The sequence below is a fragment of the Solanum verrucosum genome, unplaced genomic scaffold (assembly GCF_900185275.1).
Source record: "Solanum verrucosum unplaced genomic scaffold, falcon-dt-bn FXZP01001278.1, whole genome shotgun sequence".
Taxonomy (NCBI): Eukaryota; Viridiplantae; Streptophyta; class Magnoliopsida; order Solanales; family Solanaceae; genus Solanum; species Solanum verrucosum.
The window spans coordinates 1-19,537 of NW_026020317.1; the positions used below are offsets into that span (position 1 = coordinate 1).

A 19,537-nucleotide genomic window follows, 5' to 3' on the forward strand; every position below is an offset into this window, starting at 1 on the left:
ATAGAATATATATACAACTCGCCATAAAAGGAAACTTTAGTCTTCAAAACATTTAACAAAATAAATGAAGAGACTTTTGAAACTCTATTGTCTATCTATGAAGCCTCTAACTGATAAAGATGGAAGCCGGGACAAGACCCACGACCTCCTAACAACTGATACAACTGAAAGGTAAATGAAATCCTCCGGAAGCAAAGAGGCTTGTCATAGCTAACTGGAACTCCCGGATGTATCAACGAATCTCCTGTTGATGATCTTGAATACCTGTGTCTGCATCATAAAAAGATGCAGGCCAAATGGCTCAGTACGTGGAATGTACGAGTATGTAAGCTGGAAATCTAAACAACATAGGCTAGAAGAAACACTGGAATAAACTGAATAACTTACCTCTTTTTCAAACTTTCTCAACTCAAGGAATACTCAAAACTACTCAAACTTACTCAACTCAAAAGATAGATACTGGACTCAAAGACAGATACTCAACTCAAAGATATATACTCAACTCAAGATATATACTTAACTCAAAGATACTTAACTCAAGGATACTCGACTCTTGAATAACTGAACTCAACCTGACTGACTTCTTTCAATATAAGGTAATTTAAAACAAGTGCGATATAAAGAAAGACTGTTTAAAACATGCTATAAACTCTGTGTGTATACAAGGATACAATAAGCCTGAGATGTATATAGAAATACAAATGAACTGATGTATATAAAATACAATAATTTCTGTGTATAAAAATACAATAACTGTTGTGGGAGTTTCTCTAACCGACAACCATCACATAAGAGCTATAGTGATGATACAGCGATCGACCTCACGCTGCCAGAGCATCTTATACCCGGCCAAAGGTATAAGACCTGAACTGCCTAATGGATCCACTAGTCTAATCTGAAAAGGATTCATCTAAAAAGTATGATCATTTCTACCCATGGTGGCTAACATGGTTCTATGGGGGCTGTGGGTTCTTTGAACGCTCCCCCAATTCGGTGCTCAATACTACTCCCAAAAATGTACTGGCTCTTATATTTTTAAAACATATGTTTTCCTGCTGATATGAGATAATTACTCAAAAACTAGCCCGAAGGCTCTTCTGGAAATCTCAGTTTTCAACCTTGTTTAAATGTAAAAACATTTCTTTAAAACTTCTTTGGGAATACATAGTTCCCTAATAACTTTGAGAAAATGAACTCAACTCTTTACTATTTACTTTACTTGAACTCTTGGCTTGATGTGAAATTCTTAACTTAACATGAAACTCTTAACTTTTGACTTGACTTGAAACTCAATACTTTTCACTCGACTTGAAACTCTATACTTAACTTGGAACTCTATACTAACTTGGAACTTAAGCCTTAGAATGAAGTTAAAACGTTCAATGAAGACTCGTGAAAAGTTTGAAGACTTGCTTTGACTTACTTAACTTCTCTAAGCTTAACTTCTAACTTCACTTGACTTGGAAACTAACTTCACTTGACTTGGAAACTAACTTCACTTGAATTGGAATCTAACTTCACTTGAATTGGAAACTAACTTCACTTGAATTGGAATCTAACTTCACTTGAATTGGAAACTAACTTCACTTGAATTGGAAACTAACTTCACTTGAATTGGAATCTAACTTCACTTGAATTAGAAACTAACTTCACTTGAATTGGAATCTAACTTCACTTGAATTGGAAACTAACTTCACTTGAATTTGAAATTTGGATTGATCACATGTTACGGATGAGTTCTTGACTTTTAGAAGTACCTTGGAGTGTTGGAAACAACTAGGAAACATAGGTATAATACCTAGGAACATGTATGAAAAAAATGGTAAATGAAAGGGAAGGATTGGTGTCCTTGGCACTAGGAGAGGTGCGACAGCCCAGCCCCTTTTCCCCAAAAATCCTTCTTTTTCCCCTTGTTTCTTTCCAATTCTAAACCCTCTCAACCTCAAGGTTTCAGCAGCAATACTTAGAATCATAAAGACCCTTATTATACAATAGATTCAACTCAAAAATCACAGCCAGAAATCTGTACTAAATCAGCAAGAACTTCAACACAACACCACTACAACTTCAACAACCAATAAATCTTCTCTTGGAATTGAAAACGAGTTGGTGTGTGGGGGTATGAACCAACCAACACTAAGGATCATCAATCTCTCAACATACAATAGATCACAACTCAAATACACAGCCCAATCCTGTCCCACAACCAACAATAACTTCAACAACACAACTAACAACATCAACAACAACTAACAACTTCAACAACTTCAACAACAAATCCAATCTCTTCTCAAATCATAAAAACGAGCTTGGTATGTGGGGGGGAAGGATAAACCCACACTAAAGACTCACATACCTGATTAGGGATCACCCCCGATGAAAATCCACGACGATCCTTAGCTTCTTCTTCTCTTTCTCCTCTTCTTTTCCTCTTCTTTCTCTCTTATCTTCCAAGCCCTAACTCTCACTCTTACTCTCACTCTTTAAAATGGGACAAAAATGATCCAAACATCAGTCTAACACCTCAATATAACCCAAAGAAATTATTAGGGAAAAGACCAAAATACCCTTAAAATTTTCGGACTAAACAAACTGCACTGTGCGACTGTGCGACTGTGCCGACAGCCCAACTTCCAAAGGGCATAACTCACTCATACGAACTCAGAATCAAGCAAACTCGGCGGCGTTGGAAAGATCATTCCAAGGGCTTTCCAGAAATAACTGGAAATTCGCCTAAATCATTCTGAGCTAGGAGTTACGACTGCTCAAAGTTGACCAAAAACTCACTTTTTTTCCATAGCCAAATTTTCCAGATTCTTTCCAAAATGACTATTTCCAATTCAACTCTTCTTGGAACTCAATGTGCTACATCTAGGGATCTTAACTTAACACTCAAGAAATTTTATTCCTCGGTAAAATCTCACTCCACATAAAGGACGGCTCGAGTCTTAGTTCGAAAATTCTCTAGGGTGTTACAGGGAAAAACAATATTACTCCATCAACACCTACATTTGCGGCAAAGGTCAAAGATGATCTGGTAGCCAAAGATTCGAATAAAGCTCCTGCCGATATCGCAGTGTTTTTATTGACTTCAGTAACAAAGTTGATTACAATCATATTTATTGGGAACAGCATATTAACATTCTCTAAGAAAAATATTCCTACAGTCATCATTGCTTAAAGACAATTAAAAAGAAAATCCTCCAGTAAAAACTGAAATTTATTCATCAATTGAGTATTTAAGTAAGTGTATACCATCAGTCATCACATAATCTAAAAAGGTAGGTAACTTTGTTAAGTAGGTCAAAAGAGTGGCTGAATATTAATAGTGGCTACTATTTGACAGAAGGTGTTAAAAGTGGCTATTCACTTAATATATGATGGAGCCCTTTTAGTGATCAATTCCCACTAGGAATCCAAGTAAAACCCTTAATAGTAGACATACGACGGCATCAACAAAACAAAAAACGATGCAATATAGTATGGCGAAAAGAGTTTGTGTTGATGGAGAAGACAGAATATCAGAATTGCCTGTGCATATTATTCATCAAATCTTGTGCTGCACTAAACTCAACGTGAGAGAGGCGGCGAGAAGTTGTATCTTGTCCAAGAGATGGTACTATTGTTGGACTTCAAGACCTAATCTCATATTCTATCAATTTCAAGGCAAAAAATATATGCCCCTGGAAAACTATGTCAAGTTGGTTGATCAATCCCTGCGATCCCATGTCTAACAAAAATTACATCTTGAACAATTCATCCTTATGTATCGTGAGACAAAATTGGATTCTCACGTGGATACTTGGATTGAATTGGCTTTTAAACTTAAAGTCAGAGTGGTGGAGATTAATGCTTCCTCTTTAAGACCATATAGCTTACCTGATGTTATTTATGATGCTAAAAAGCTAACAATATTGCAATTAATAAAGTGCAAGTTTGAATTTGATATTAGCACCACTCCCATAAGATTTGATTGTCTTGAGGATCTTTATTTGCATTGTGTCAGTATATCAGATGCTCAATTGCAAAGAATTATCAATAGATCCCCGTTCATCAGAAATTTATCCCTAGTCGATTGCCAAGGAATAAACAAATTGCAAGTTTGTGGCCCTGTACATCTGGAGAATTTGATTGTTGTTGACTGCAAATTCTATAGTGTGATACTGCAGGCACCAAATCTTCAATGCTTTAAATATGAACAGCATACTGATCGTCCTTGCAAAATTGATATTTTGGATGGTTACAATACTTTACAAACACTCAAGCTCATTGGTGCCAGCATCACAGACCAACAGTTTCGAGATGTATCCTACAAGTTCCCAAACATTTCAGAATTGGATCTAACATGGTGCTTTAACCTGAAAAATATAGAGATTCAGAGTGAAAAACTCAAGAGATTGACTTTAGTAGGGTTGAAGAGTCTGGAAAAAGTCACGATTCAAGCATCAAATTTATTGGAATTTGATTATTATGGTGATAAATTCCCCGTCCCATCTATGAATCCTTCTTCCCTGGAAAGATCCCAACTCAATTTCTTCTCGACAAGCACAAACTTTGGATCAGTGGACAGAAATTGGTACACAAATATTCATCACTTTGTTCAAAAGTTCAACTATTCTAAAGGTTTGATATTAGTGATATTTTGCCGCAAGGTACTTTCCATTATTTTTCTGCCTTTGATTTATGCATCATTTGTTGAATTTGGTTTAAGCTATGCCATTGACAAAATTCTTGCAGACCAACAACATCCTTATTTTTGAAAATCCAAGAGAAATTGTTATTCCTCCAAGTAATGATATCGAGATATTCATTGCACCCTTACTGGATGTTGAATCGATCATTAGAAAGTTAATGATCAACAATCCCAAGATCATGTCCATTCTTCCATGTACAAATAGCAAAGCACTCCAGGTAACTTCGTGCTTTACCTGAAAATCCTTTCAAAAAACGTCTCTTGTTGTAGACACTAAGACATTGGAGCTTAACAATTCTAAAGGGTTGATATTAGTTATCTGTTGATTTATGTTGATTGCTTGTCTCATAGGCATTATTGTATTCTCTATTTCTTATGTTTTTCTTTAAATACAGGTATTGTCTGCACTAAAAAGGTGTACACAAAAGCAAAAATGTGGTAAAGAATGTCCATTCAATACCGAGTTATTCCACAATCATCATAAATTAAAAGAAGTCAGCAGTTGTACTGGGGCAGTTGAGGAGGGAACGGCCTCCATTTGGTATTCCTGGTTGAAATCCACCTCTCTAATTGACCAAGCGACTAATCTCATGTTAACATGGGAATTCAGAATATAGAGTTAATTTGTGTGTTAAGAATATGTATGATCTATTACTACTTACATACATTTTCTATTTTGCATTTTTTTGGCTATTTCTAAGACTCCAACTTTGATTACATATTTATACTTGCAATCAAATCCATGAAATCTAAATTTTATGGAATTGTTGGATTGTATGGAAAGAAGGCAATGGATGAAAGTGTGCTAAATTTTACTGTTAACAGGTCTTCATTTCATTATTTTTTGTATTATCACATCTCAAGGCCTCTGTTTGTCATAGGAAGACCCAAAATTAGAGTATGACGGATCAAGTGTTTGTGTATGTGTGACAAATTCGGAAAATTAACTCACAAAACTTTCAACCCGCCTTGTCCCAGTTGAGCGGAGACTTAATACACTCCATGGTGTGACTACTGTTCCTTCTAAAATTCGAGTCAGTCTCCATCAATATCTCCTTGAAACCACACTTCCTAAAACTAGTATCTTCTTATCAAAGCATAGATAGCAGCAAAAAGTACCACTGCCATATCGTTCCATGGTATAAAACTGCCTAGTTCCTGCATTTCCTAGGTAAACATGAACTACCAACGTTTATGTCACGCCCCGAGCCTACACCCTGGACGTGGCTGACACTCGAAGACCATTACTGGCCCCCAAGCGAACCCTTGGCCTGGCCTTCTTAACTCAGTGGAAAACTCAATGCAATGCAAGGTTTTAAAACAACTTAAGTGAGATAAAATCTGGCCACAAAGGCAACTCGAGTCTCAAAATAGAATATTTACATATATACTTAGATGAGAGACTCCAAACCACTGATTGACTGTCTATGAAGCCTCTATAATACTGAGATGGATGTTGGGACAGACCCCGCAACACCCTAATAAAACAAAACTGAGAGAACAACATAATCGAGTCCTCCGGAACACAAAGAGGCTCACCACTGACTCTGATGTACTCAACTGGATCAACGGCGAACTGGATGTTGGCCCTGGGTACCTGTATCTGCATTATCATAAGATGCAGGCCAACTAGCATCAGTACATTGAATGTACGAGTATGCGAGCTGGAAAGCTAAACCACAACTCAAGCTTGAAAGGAGCACAAATGAACTCTTACCTTGGCTCTGTTTAACTCTTAAATAACTTAACTCAATATATAAAGCAATACGACACATGCAATATATAAAGCTTGTAAAACAGTGTAAACAACTTGGCTTGTTAAAGATAAAACCATAACAACTCAACTTTACTTATATAATAAGTAATATAACTTTAGTGGGAGACTCTTTCACCGACAATCGCCACTATGAGCCTTAGTGGAGATACAACATTTTACCTCATGTCGCCCGAGGACCATCCTATACCTTGCCATCGATATAGGAAGCTAATGATACAACGTTTTACCTCACGTTGCCCGAGGACCATCCTATACCTTGCCATCGATATAGGAAGCTAATGATACAACGTTTTACCTCACGTTGCCCGAGGACCATCCTATACCTTGCCATCGATATAGGAAGCTAATGATACAACGTTTTACCTCACGTTGCCCGAGGACCATCACCTTGCCATCAATATAGGAAGCTAACTTTACCAAGTGGATCCACTAGCTTAACTTTACGGATTCATCTAAAAAGTATGACCCGTTAACTCCCATGTTGGCTACATGGCTCTTATGGAGAGTTGAGTTTATAGGAACTCGTGTCTCCAATTCGGTGCTCAAGACTACTCCCAAAAATACTTAGCTCATAAGTGTTTTAAACACATCTTTCTTTATTTGAGATAATTACTCAAAACTTAGCCCAAAGGCTCTCTTGGAAATCGATGTTCCTTTCTTACTCAAATGTAAAAACATTAAAAAAAAACCTCTTTGGGAAATACATAATTCCCTAATAACTTTCGAGGAATGAACTCGACTTTATGCTCTTGACTCAACTTGGAACTCCTACTTGACTTAACTTGAAACTCTTACTTGACTTAACTTGAAACTCTTAACTCTTTACTTGACTTAGAACTCTTGAGCCTCAATAATGAAGTTAAACATTCAATAAAGACTCATGACTCAACTTTAAAACTTGCTTGACTCCCTTCTTGAACTTATAGACTCAACCCTTAACTTCACTTGACTTGGAAACTAACTTTCCTTGAATCAAAATTATGAATTCAAAGTGTTTGATCACATGTTATGGATGAGTTCTTGATGTTTAGACATGCCTTGGAGTGTCAAAAACAACTATAAAACATAGGTACAATACCTAGGAACATGCATGAGAAAGTGGGGAAAGAATGGGAAAACTTGGCGCTCTTGGTGCTCTGAGAGGCGCGGAGCGCCAAGCCAAAAACTTCAGAGATGGCCTGCTGGCGCTCTGAGTGGCGCGCCGCCCCAAGGGGAAAAGTTCAGAGTCCCTCTTGGGGCGCGCTGACAGGCGCGACGCCCCACCCTTTTTCCCCAAAAACTTGACTTTTCTCCTTAGTTTTCTCCAACTCAAAACCTTCTACACCTCAAAGTTTCCATCCCCAAACACTTAAAACCATAAACCTCTCAATATAACATAGATTAAACTCATAAAAACCACCGGAAACACACACCAAACCAACAAGAACTACAACACAACACAACTACAACTTCAACAATTCCAACCAACAACTTCAACAACAAATCCAATCTTTTCTCAAATCATAAAAATTATCTTGGTATGTGGGGGAAAGGATAAACCCACACAAAGAACTCACATACCTAAAAGGGATCACCCCCGACGATATCCACGACGATCTTCGACGAAAACTTGCTTCTTCTTCTCCTTTCTCTCCTCTTCTTTTCTTCTTCACTCTCAAACCCTTACTTTCACTCTTTAAAATGAGGAAAACTGATCAAAATCAGTCTAACACACTAATATATATCCAAAAGAAAAGGCTAGGGAAAAGACCAAAATGCCCTTACAAATTTCCGGACAGATTTCCTGCCAACTGCCCAACTTTCAAAGGGCATAAATCGCTCATACAAACTCGGAAACGAGCAAACTTTATGGCCTTGGAAAGATCATTCCACGTACTTTGCAAACGTAACTGGAACAACACCTAGATCATCCTGAGCTAGGATTTATAACTGTTCAAAGTTGGCCAAAAACTCATTATTTTCCATACTTCGCCAAATTTTTCAGATTTGAAATTTTTCACATTTTTCCAAAAATGGCTATTTCCAATTTCAAGCTTTTTGCAAGTTATTTCAAATTGTCGGATGTTACAGTTTAGTATTAAATATATTGGCCGCTTCAATACCACACAGAGACGTGATTGGAGTGGTATAACTGTATAAGCATGTAGAAACTCAATTAAATAGCTATCCACGCCTTTCCTTGCATGTTTGAACCGGCAGAAATCAAGAAATGGAACAGAAGTCCCATAACTTGAAAAATGGAAAGTACCACTCTGTTCTGTTCTTGCAAATTCCAATCACTTCTAATCAAGCTGACAGTGGCAGATAATTGGTTCACGAGTCCATTGCCTCTCTTGTCATCATCTTTAGTAGATCTCGAGTTCGAGGTGAAGTATTCACTCATGAAGCTCAATGATATAGAGGTTGTTTCCATCCTTTTTGCTTTCTATATGATTTTATTGTGGACCTAATTGATTGCTCATTTTTGTAGTCATACAATACCCAATCATCTTCACCTCAACAAACAAGTCCACTGTATGACGATTTATTCACAACTTGTACTTTATTTTTTCATGCATTAGTATTTATTCAAAGTTTCATTTTAATAGTGTTTACTACTACTATTTACAAATCATGTTCTACATGACTGGCTATACATGTGTCGAGAACTAGTATATATAAGTGGGACATAGGCCCAGTGCCATGCCCACATCTTTGATTTTCTTCTAACGGTTCCTCAGCATGGCTCAAGGTAAATTATCTGCAGCTGCTTTATCGAATGTTTCGAATGAACGGACATCTCAAAAAAGAACATACCAAAGAAACATAACGAAAGCTTATTTCTTTCTCCGTGATCAGGTCCGATACGAGATTCAGCTTCATTTTCTCTCTGTTACTGATCTTGTTGAGTGTTCCACTATTTTGTGGATAGTGTAACAAAATACCCATAAGCCTACCCTGTTGATGCAATTGTTGTTTGCAACTGAAACTCATGAGGTTTGTTGTAATAAGTAAATTTACTATGCATCAAAGCAAAAGTTTGAGATAAATAAATAATTGGCATAATACATAAACATGTCATTTAACTTGGCCTCAACTGATATATATGCCATCTAACTTTATGTGTATATAAGTTGACACATAAATTTTGTATAAAATTGAACAAATAAACACATTTCTCCTTGTTTACGTCCTACATGACAGTTTTGTGTCCGATGTAACGTCCTATTTGTATTATGCCGCGTAGGACGTGTGCGTTTACTTATTCAATTTTATACAAGTCCAATGCCTCATTTTTGCACTTAATGAAGGTCTGAAGCTGAACCATTCAGATTTCAGCCGCCTAGTAAGTGTATTTGTTTTGGTTCAGATCTAACCACTTAATCATCATATATTATTATAAGTGGGAAGCTTCTAACCTCAAAGTTGAATTACCATTTTATCCTTCATTTAAATATTATTTTTTTTATGTACAAAATAAAAAAATATATTCTAATAACTAAATACAAAACTAGATATAAATGGGAGCAGTTTTAAGGTATTCAAATGTGCATTATATTATGTAATAAATATATTGGAAGATAGAAAGTCATTCAAATGGATGAAATAGCTTGAGTAAGTTGTTAGCGGAAGTCCAAGCATTTGAAAACTGAAGAGTTATCTTGATGACACTTATTTCACATTATTATTGCCAACTTCAATGTAATTGTTAACAATTATATATATGGGGATGTTCATGGATTATTTGATAGACATAGCTTGTGAAACACTGAATGCAAGGAGGGATTCAAGCCACTCAAGAATTATTTTTCCATGCTCTCTTTGATCAGTAAGTTTAATAAAAACATATATGTTGCTTCTATTTCCTTAAATAAACATTTATATTTATTTTTTTGAATTTTTGACAAGAAAGCTCTTTTACATGTATTCACCATCTTGAAATGTGTATGCATGTTTACTTATGAATCATGATTTGAAATACGAAGGTTAAATTATCTAATTATTTTATATCATTTCATGAATTCAAATAGAATATTTTTAAATTCTTTAGAATAAATTTTACATATTTATACATTACAATCAAAAGTGACAGGAAATTCACTTTTAATTATTTTGTGTTTGTAGATAACCCTCTTATTTATTTACTTTTTATGAATGAAAATGTGGAAGTAAGAAAGAAAACTATAAAAATAAAACGGTGGGAACATAAACGAAAGGCGAAGACAAGAATTAAGGTAAATGATGCAAAATAGTAACGTTAGGGGGAAATAATAATAAAGTAAGAGAAAAAAAAAGGATAAAAAATATTAAAATATATTAAGAAGTATAAAAAATAACCATGACCAAACTATTGTAATTTTTTGTTCATGCTACAAAGGGGAATAAACGCATTATGTCATGTGAATGTAATATGGAGACAACATATATACTTGTTACAAGTACATATGGAAATTCAAACTTTGGTACAAATTGAGAAGGTATGTTATGTGTGTATTGTCCTTTTCTTAGAAAAGTAACAAACTAATATATTGCAAGTTTCGGCCTAATAACATAAAAAGGTAAAGTATTTATCACATTAAATTTTGTTGTCCAAATTTCGCAGGTTACCGAAATATCTAATTATTTGGCATTTACATTTTACAATAAAGAAGTCATTTATATAGGTTGATTGTTCATTTATTTCATTTATATTTTTTCGTTAAATCATTTGTGAAATTCATCACAATGTGATTTTAATATAACTCCTACCACATATAATATTTTCGTAGGACTCACGTGCAAAGCAAGTGTTCAGGACTAGTACCTCTAAAAGCATCTAGTATAGAGTCTGAAAATCATTCAGACTTGTTTGCTGGTCTTCATTTTCTTTAATATTGAATTCTAATTATTACAAACTAGGTAATATATCCACGCTTCGCGTGGGCATAAATAATCTCATTAAGCTTTTGAACATTCTTTCTAATATTCGACTGTTATAAGAAGAAAAAAAAAGAGTAAATTTTAGTAGGCTTAAAGAACATTTCAACAAAAATTAAGTGATTTGACATTATCACATCTCTCAAGAATCATAAATATACAATGAATGACCAAAAATATCTTGAAATCTAATTATTTTTATCTTTTACATGGTTTATCATAATATATGTTTTGGTGATCTAATTCTCTTGTTAATATTGAGTGATGTTTTTATGAAGCTATGAAGCATCACTTTTTCTATTTTTTGTACATGAAAAATATAGAATCTAATAATTTTATGCTTAGAATATACTCCTTGTGAAAATTTTTTTTATGTGAAAGTCTTCGAAAATAAAATAAATTAAGACTGTTAAATATTTACACCACAACAACATTAATAAAAAAATTTAGAGACAGTCTATTTGTTTGAGGTCAAACCTTCGCCACTTTTCGTAAATGTGTAAGACCTCCAATTTGATTACACATTTATACTTGCAATCAAATCCATGAAATCTAGTTCTAAGCTAATTTTACTCACATACGAAGTAGATTTTGCGCCATATGTGGTTTAGCAGTCTATCTTTAGTATCAATGGTTATGAGTGTAGATGAATTAGAAAATATAAGCTTGTCGAATCTAAATTAATATATCCATCCACGCCTTTCCTTGTAAAATGGAAAGTAACACTCTGTTCTGAACTCTCCTCAATGAAGAAATTTAACAGAAGTTCCATAACTTGTAAAATGGAAAGTAACACTCTGTTCTGAACTCTCCTCAATGAAGAAGATGGATTGTATATAAAACATTTTAAAGAATTCATTTGTACAAGAAAATGATAAACAACAATATAGGGAAAATGTTCAATTACCCCTAGACTATAACCGAAACCTCAGAGACACACATTAACTAAACTAAGGTCATATTACCCTTGAACCCATTTTTTTTGTAATTTTGTGGACTTTTTGTCTAACATGGCATCCAAATATCTCTCACACGCCTCAATTGCGTGGAGTCACGGAGTGTGCCACGTAAGACAAAAGGTGTACAAAATTACAAAAAAAATAAGTTCAGAGGTAATAGGACCTTAGTTTAGTTAAAGTGTGTCTCTGGAATTATGGTCATAGTCTAGGGGTACTTGTGTCTTATCCCAAACAATATATAACTCAACTGAAGTGGACAGCTTCTACACTAGCATGCTATTTTCATTTCCATCAAAAAATTCTGCATCCACTGAATTAAAATCTTATTAACTCTGCTTTTCATTTATTCTTGATGATTGACCCAATTATTCTTGAGAATTTCAAGCTCTTCTAAATTGCTGGTTCCGTTCACGAACCCGTTGAAGGGAATCATCCCTGAAGAAATTGGCAAACTTACTGGTGTACTAATTATGAATATGTATAACAATGGTCATATTCCAAAAACCGTCCAAGGCTTGTTGAACCTTCAAGAACTCAACCAAGGTGGCAACAAGATGGAAGGAACTATAACAGATGTTATCTGCAATTTAAAGAATCTTGCTATATTTCAATGTTTCGTCCAATTTATTAAGTGGGCAAGTTCCTATTAATGTTGAAAATTTAAAGGCAGCAATCATATGATCTGTCAAAAAAATGATTTTGATGGTAAGATCTCTAGCAGAACTAAATCTACAAAAAAGTCAAGAAGAAAAAGAGTACTTATTGGTTTATATACTCTCTTGGAGATTGGGTTACTACGTACGTGCATTGGCCATTGGATATGTGGTGTTAAGAATGCGAAAGATAAAAGAAGAACGCAGGTCAAGTAGATGTGTATTCAGTAAAAGGCTTGAAACAATTTCCTATTATGAGTATTATTGTATTCGAGTGTGTTTGGTACGAAGAAAAATGTTTTTCAGCCTCTAGGGAAAATGTTTTCTTGGAAAATAAGTTGGCTTCTAACTTATTTTTTCATGTTTGTTTGGTGGGTGAAAAATATTTTTTTATTTTTGTCCAGAGATTAGAAAATATTTTTTTTATTTTTGTCCACAATTAGAAAATATTTTTTAGAAAAATAATATATGACATGGAGACCAACCCCAATAATCGATCTGGTATCCGACCCCGACACTCGATCCAGGTGTTGATCTCAACATCCAATACAGGCCGACCCATACCCCCGACATGGATCGGATATTTGAACTAGGATCTGACCATGAGCCCGGCCCGAATTAGCGCATGATCCTAAGGCCCAACCCAAGACCTCAAGATTCGACATCCGAACCTGGACACGATCCCGATGAAAGTTATGTAATCCGACTCCCAACCTGACCCCAACATCCAATTCAGGATCCAACTCTTGAACCGGGATCCGACTCCGACACCGACTTAATACCTACCCCCAACTCTGAAACCGACCCCGACCTGAGACTAGACCCCAACCCAAGACCCGATCCTGACTTGAGACCTGACACCCGACTCCCGATTCGACACCTGACTCCTCATCCCAACATCTAACTCGGGATTCAACCTTTAAAAGGAATCTTACTCTGACATCCAATCTCGAGAATCATTTCGGCCTGACATGAGAAATGACCTCGACTCTCTATCCAGAATTTGACTTCGACACCAAACTTGAAACTCCATCTTGACACCTTATTCGGGACCCAACCCAGATATCTGACTTGTGTTTGGCTAGTTCATTTGAAAAGTGCTTTTGATAAACAAATTGTGTTTGGCTGATCTTTTTTTAAAAATTGTTTTTGAGAGTCAAATTACAAAAAAAAGAAGGTAAGTATCAATGTACTTTTAATATTAATAGGAAACAAAAATCTGATATATCCCTCAACTTTGATATTTAGAGGTGATATACCCCTCATTATGAAAGTGCTCATATATACCCTTATCATTATACAAATGTCTCACATATACCCCACCGTTACAAAAGGAGCTCACATATACCCTTCATCTAACGAAAGTGAAAACATTTGTTTTAAATTTATATTTTGACATTAATTTTTTTTAAAAATCATGTGGGGATATATGATCATTCTAGCTAAGTTCAAAGTATATTTTAATTTTTTTCATACATAAATTATTTTTTGATTTCTTTGATTATCATTGTTTGAGTTTCTTATTCTTTTTTTCTTTCGTTCTTTAGTGTAAAGAAAATAATTTAAACTAATTTTTTTGCGGCTATATTGTAATTTACCTTTTGTATTTGTACGAAAAATTGGGCATCTATAATAAATTTTGCAAGAAAATTAGTGAAACATAAATAAATTTGACCATCAAAATAATAAACTTAATTAGTCATTGAAACAAAAAAGACAAAAAAATAAATTATGTGTGAGGGGCATCAAATATAACCACATATGGATTATTTAAAAAAGAATTAAAAAATTAAATTAATTTTTTTTTCACTTTGTTTAGAGGAAAAAGGTATATGTGAGTCATTTGTATAACAATAGGGGAATATATGACCCACTTTCATAACGAGGGGTATATCAGCTCTAATTAGCAAAGTTGAGGCCTGAGGGGTATATCATGCACTTTTCCCATATTAATATTATTTTATAAAGAGAAACTATTTTCAATATCTATTACAAAAAATTTAATGAAAATTTTATTTTAATTAAATTAAAATGTACATATTCTTAAATTTAAAAATCATTCTACAAATTAAACCACTATATACGGAAAATTCACCACAAAAATAAATAAACCCCTTCATATTTTTTACCCTACAAAAATATCATTGTTACCTTTATTTTTAACTCTGTAAAATAAAATGTAAAATAATATATAAAATATAAATAATAATATATCAACATAAAATAATTTTTTTGAATGAAACTTAACCAAACTTATGAGATATGTTAATTAAATAATCGATATATTGGTAAATATTTATATATGAAAGAGATATTTTAGGAAAAATTACGTGGAAAGACCATCCTTAAGACTTAACTACATAAATAATAGCACTTTTTCAGTATTACAAATATGAAAGTTTTTTTTACATATATAACAGTTTAAAGAAGTTGAAAAGATAAATAGATATATTAATTATCTATATTTATTAAATAAAAAAGAGTACGGTTGGTCACACTATTTGGGCAGTTATCAAAGTTTCTATCTCTTATTATTTTTAAATTGTAGGCAATGTGATTTACAACATCTTGGAGTATCTCCTTTTTCATATACAACTGACCTTCTTTAATGTATTTATGAAATCTGTTGTCAATTATACCATCCTCGTCAATTTCTATTTCATCACGGGAGTAGTTTCCATGTATTGGCATAAGTGATTGAGTGAGTTGAAGACGTTGTACCAATTGCATATCCTGGCTAGAATTTGAAGTTGAATTATTAGGAATCGAATTTGACAAAATTTCGTCACAAATTTTCTCCTTCAATGTTATACACAGAGGAAAATCAGTGAAGCAACTTTTTCTCTTCAAATCCAAGTACCATCTCAAACTCCATCGTTGTATATCTTCATTGGAGTATAATTCTGCTTCACGGAATATTTAATTTCAATTGTATCCATAGAAGCATAAATACCAAGTATCTTCGTTATTTCATCAAGAATGGTATCCAAATTCGAACTCTCTTTTAGTGTCAAGCCATCAACTATGAAATTGTTGAAATTGTGTTCATTATCCCATCCACCGCTGTGTTGAACCAAAATTACAATTTTTTCTTCCATGACAGAAATTTAGATTGGTTAATATGTGTATTTTTCAGTTTGAGAAAAAAAAAACTCGTATGCTTTATATGTAGAAGGAAGAGATCATCGATGTAATAGAATTCTTATAGATAAAAGGTAGTTATTGTTAGCATAAATAAAGGAACTGCAGAGTTGTGGTACCTTGAATCTCTACTTTATCTTACCCATGATCTATTCAGAATGTAAAAAAGTTATAGAAGTAAATATTAAATATGTCATAATTGTTATTCACAGGCCATATATATGTAATTATTTATAAAAAAGTGTCTACTTATGTTTTTTTCCCGATATTTTAGTCTTCAAAAAAATAATTTTCTGCTTCTACTTTTTTTTTTTAAGAAACACAATTTTTTAACTTCTTCTCAACGATAGAAAAACTACTTTTATTTTTATTTAAAAACAATTTTAAGAATTTGTCAAAACACTTAATTTTTCAAAAGAAATATTTTTACGCTCCCAACAACAATATCAAACAAACTCTTAGACAAGTTCTATTTATACACACACCTCCAAAGTAAGAAAGACATATACGCTAAAACACTTTGGAGTTGTTTCGTGTCTTGAACTTTGAATATATTTGTCCAAGCATGTCAAGTGAGTGGCTACTATTTAAAAGTGGCTTTTTACTTAAGATATGATGCAGGCTACTATTTAAAGTGGCTATTTACTTAAGATATGATGTAGGCTAAAAGTGGCTAGTTACTTAAACTATGTTGGAGACTACTATTTAAAAGAGGCTATTTACTTAAGCTATGATGTAGGCAACTATTTAAAAGTGGCTATTTACTTAAAATATGTTGGGGGCTACTATTTAAAAGTGGCTATAAACCCTACCAGCAAACGGCGGCACCTACCAAAATCAGAAACCCTAATGGCAGAAAGTGTTGATGGAGAAGACAGAATATCAGAATTGCCTGTGCATATCATTCATCACATCTTATGTCGCACTAACCTCGACCTCAGAGAGGCGGCGATAACTTGTGTTTTATCCAAGAAATGGCACTATTATTGGCTCTCAAGACCTTATTTACTGTTCCGTCAATGTAAAGGCAACAGTTGTATACCCCTGGAAAATTTTGTCAAGTTGATTGATCGACCCCTACGAATCCATGATGAACAAAACTTACATCTTGCAAAATTCTTCCTTGCATATCGGGATCGAGAATTGGATCCTTATTTGGATCATTGGATTGAATCGGCTATTAAAGTCAATGTTTCGGTGCTGGTGATTCATGCTCCGGATATTGATTCGTCGTATTATAGCTTACCTGATGCTGTTTATGATGCGAAAAAGCTCAACACATTGTGGTTAAGCAGGTGCAAGTTTGAATTTGATATTAGCACCACTCATATAAGATTTTGTTCTCTTGTGGCTCTTTTTTTGTATAATGTTCATATTTCAGATGCCCAAATGCAAAGTGTTATAGATAAATGCCCATCCATCAGGAATATAAGAGTACTGGCTTGCAAAGGTATGAGCAAATTGTATGTTGTTGGACGGTTACATCTACACTCTTTGGCTGTACTATTATGCAAACTCGATAGTGTGATTGTCCAAGCTCCGAAACTTGAATCCTTTAGTTATTCAGAATGTATTGATCAGGGAAATTTTCATCCTTGCAAAATTGATATTTTGGATGGTAACAATACTTTACAAACACTCGAGCTCACTGGTTCCAGCATCACAGACCAACAGTTTCGAGATGTATTCCACAAGTTCCCAAACATTTCAGTGTTGCATCTAACAAGATGTTATAAGCTGAAACATATAGAGATTCAGAGTGAAAAACTCAACAAAGTCACCTTATCGAAGTTGGAGAGTATAGAAAAAATCATTATTCAAGCTCCAAATTTATCGCAATTTGATTTTGAGGGTGATAAAATGCCCTTCTTATCTATGGATTCTTCTGCCCTGGAAAGATCCCGACTCAATTTCTTCTTGCCGAGGACAGTAATATCAAACTTTGGAGATGTGGATAGCAGTTGGTACACAAACCTTAATCACTTTGTTCAAAACTTCAACTATTCTAAAGGTTTGATGTTAGTAATATTTTGCCGCAAGGTACTTTCCATTCTTTTTGTGCCATTGATTTGTGCATTACTTGTTGAATTTAGTTTTAAGCTATGTCATTGGCAAAATTCTTGCAGACCAAAAACATCCTTATTTATGAAAATCCAAGAGAAATTCTTATTCCTCCATGTCATAATGTCGAGATATTCATTGTACCCATCCTGAGCATTGAATTGATCATTGGATCGATATTGTTCAACCGTCCCAGCATCATGTCCATACTTCCATGTACAGACAGCAAAGTACTCCAGGTAATTTCTTGCTTTACCTGTAAATCCTTTCAAAAAAACGCCCCTTGTGCTTGTAGACACTAATGCAGTAGAGCTTAAGCATTATTGTATTCTCTATATCGTATGTTTTTGTTTAAATACAGGTGTTGCCTGCATTAGAGCGGTGTACACAAGATCAAAATTGTGGTAAAGAATGTCCATTCAGTACCAGGTTTTTCCACAAGCATCGTATATTAGAAGAAATCATCAGCTGTACTGGGACATCTGAGGAGGAAATGACCTCCATTTGGTATACCTGGTTGAAATCTACGTCTCTAATTGGCAAAGTGAATAATTTCATGTTCAAATGGAAAGAACAAGCTTAGACCGAAGAATCTTGGGGAATTCAGCATATAGTGTTTATTAGTGTGTTCAGAATAAAGTTCAGTTAACCCGCTTGTGGCTCTGTCAAATCCATGAAAGGTTCCCTAACCTTGCTCTAGCTCTAAATAAATTGTGCTCAAATCTGTGGTTTAATTTCATTTGTTCGATTGTACGGAATGAAGTTTAACTGTTAACAAACAGCATAAGAGGTCTTCATTTCATTATTATTTTTCTGGCTCTGCCTCTTCTTCACATTCCATTCAATTTCTCTCATGCTTAGACTACTTGGAGGTGATTAAAAAGAAGTGAGCACTTGAGGTAGAGAGATGTAATGATGGATGCATATGCCTCCTACTTGTTCTGAAATCTGGTATATATTCACTGTCATACTTGAAATGTAATATGATTTTTCGTATAACTTTCTTTGTCATCTGATTTATCATTATCAAGATTTTCAATTATTAGCTTCCACAGACTCTTCAAAAATATCAATGGGTATGTGTTGGATTTGCCAAAAATAGTGTATTTTTGGAGAATCTGACACGGATCAACACCTCACATTCTTTATGAGAACTTCTAAACACATCCTCCAATTGCACATTGAATACCTTTGCTGTCAAAAAGGGCACCATCCTTAAATATCCCTTTGTGTAGACCATGTCGAAACTCCCATTACCAAGCAAGTTGCTTTTGTTGTATTTTTTTCTCTTTGACCTCTTGGGAGATTTGATTACGCATGGTGAAACATGAAACTCAGAATCACCACAGAGTGCATA

At 34.4% G+C, this 19,537-nt stretch overlaps 2 protein-coding genes across 2 annotated transcripts; both read left to right on the plus strand.

The window, feature by feature from the left end:
• Positions 1-4,713: 4,713 nt before the first annotated feature.
• Positions 4,714-5,310, plus strand: LOC125835260 (uncharacterized). Its single transcript, XM_049514391.1, has 2 exons — positions 4,714-4,911; positions 5,089-5,310. Exons 1-2 carry the CDS (start codon positions 4,714-4,716, stop codon positions 5,308-5,310), a joined length of 420 nt encoding a protein of 139 aa, XP_049370348.1.
• An 11,608-nt stretch (positions 5,311-16,918) lies between these two features.
• On the plus strand, positions 16,919-19,188 carry LOC125835303 (F-box protein At3g59000-like). The gene is made up of 3 exons (XM_049514429.1): positions 16,919-18,159; positions 18,246-18,419; positions 18,542-19,188. Exons 1-3 carry the CDS (start codon positions 16,969-16,971, stop codon positions 18,761-18,763), a joined length of 1,587 nt encoding a protein of 528 aa, XP_049370386.1. The 5' UTR covers positions 16,919-16,968; the 3' UTR covers positions 18,764-19,188.
• Positions 19,189-19,537: the final 349 nt, after the last annotated feature.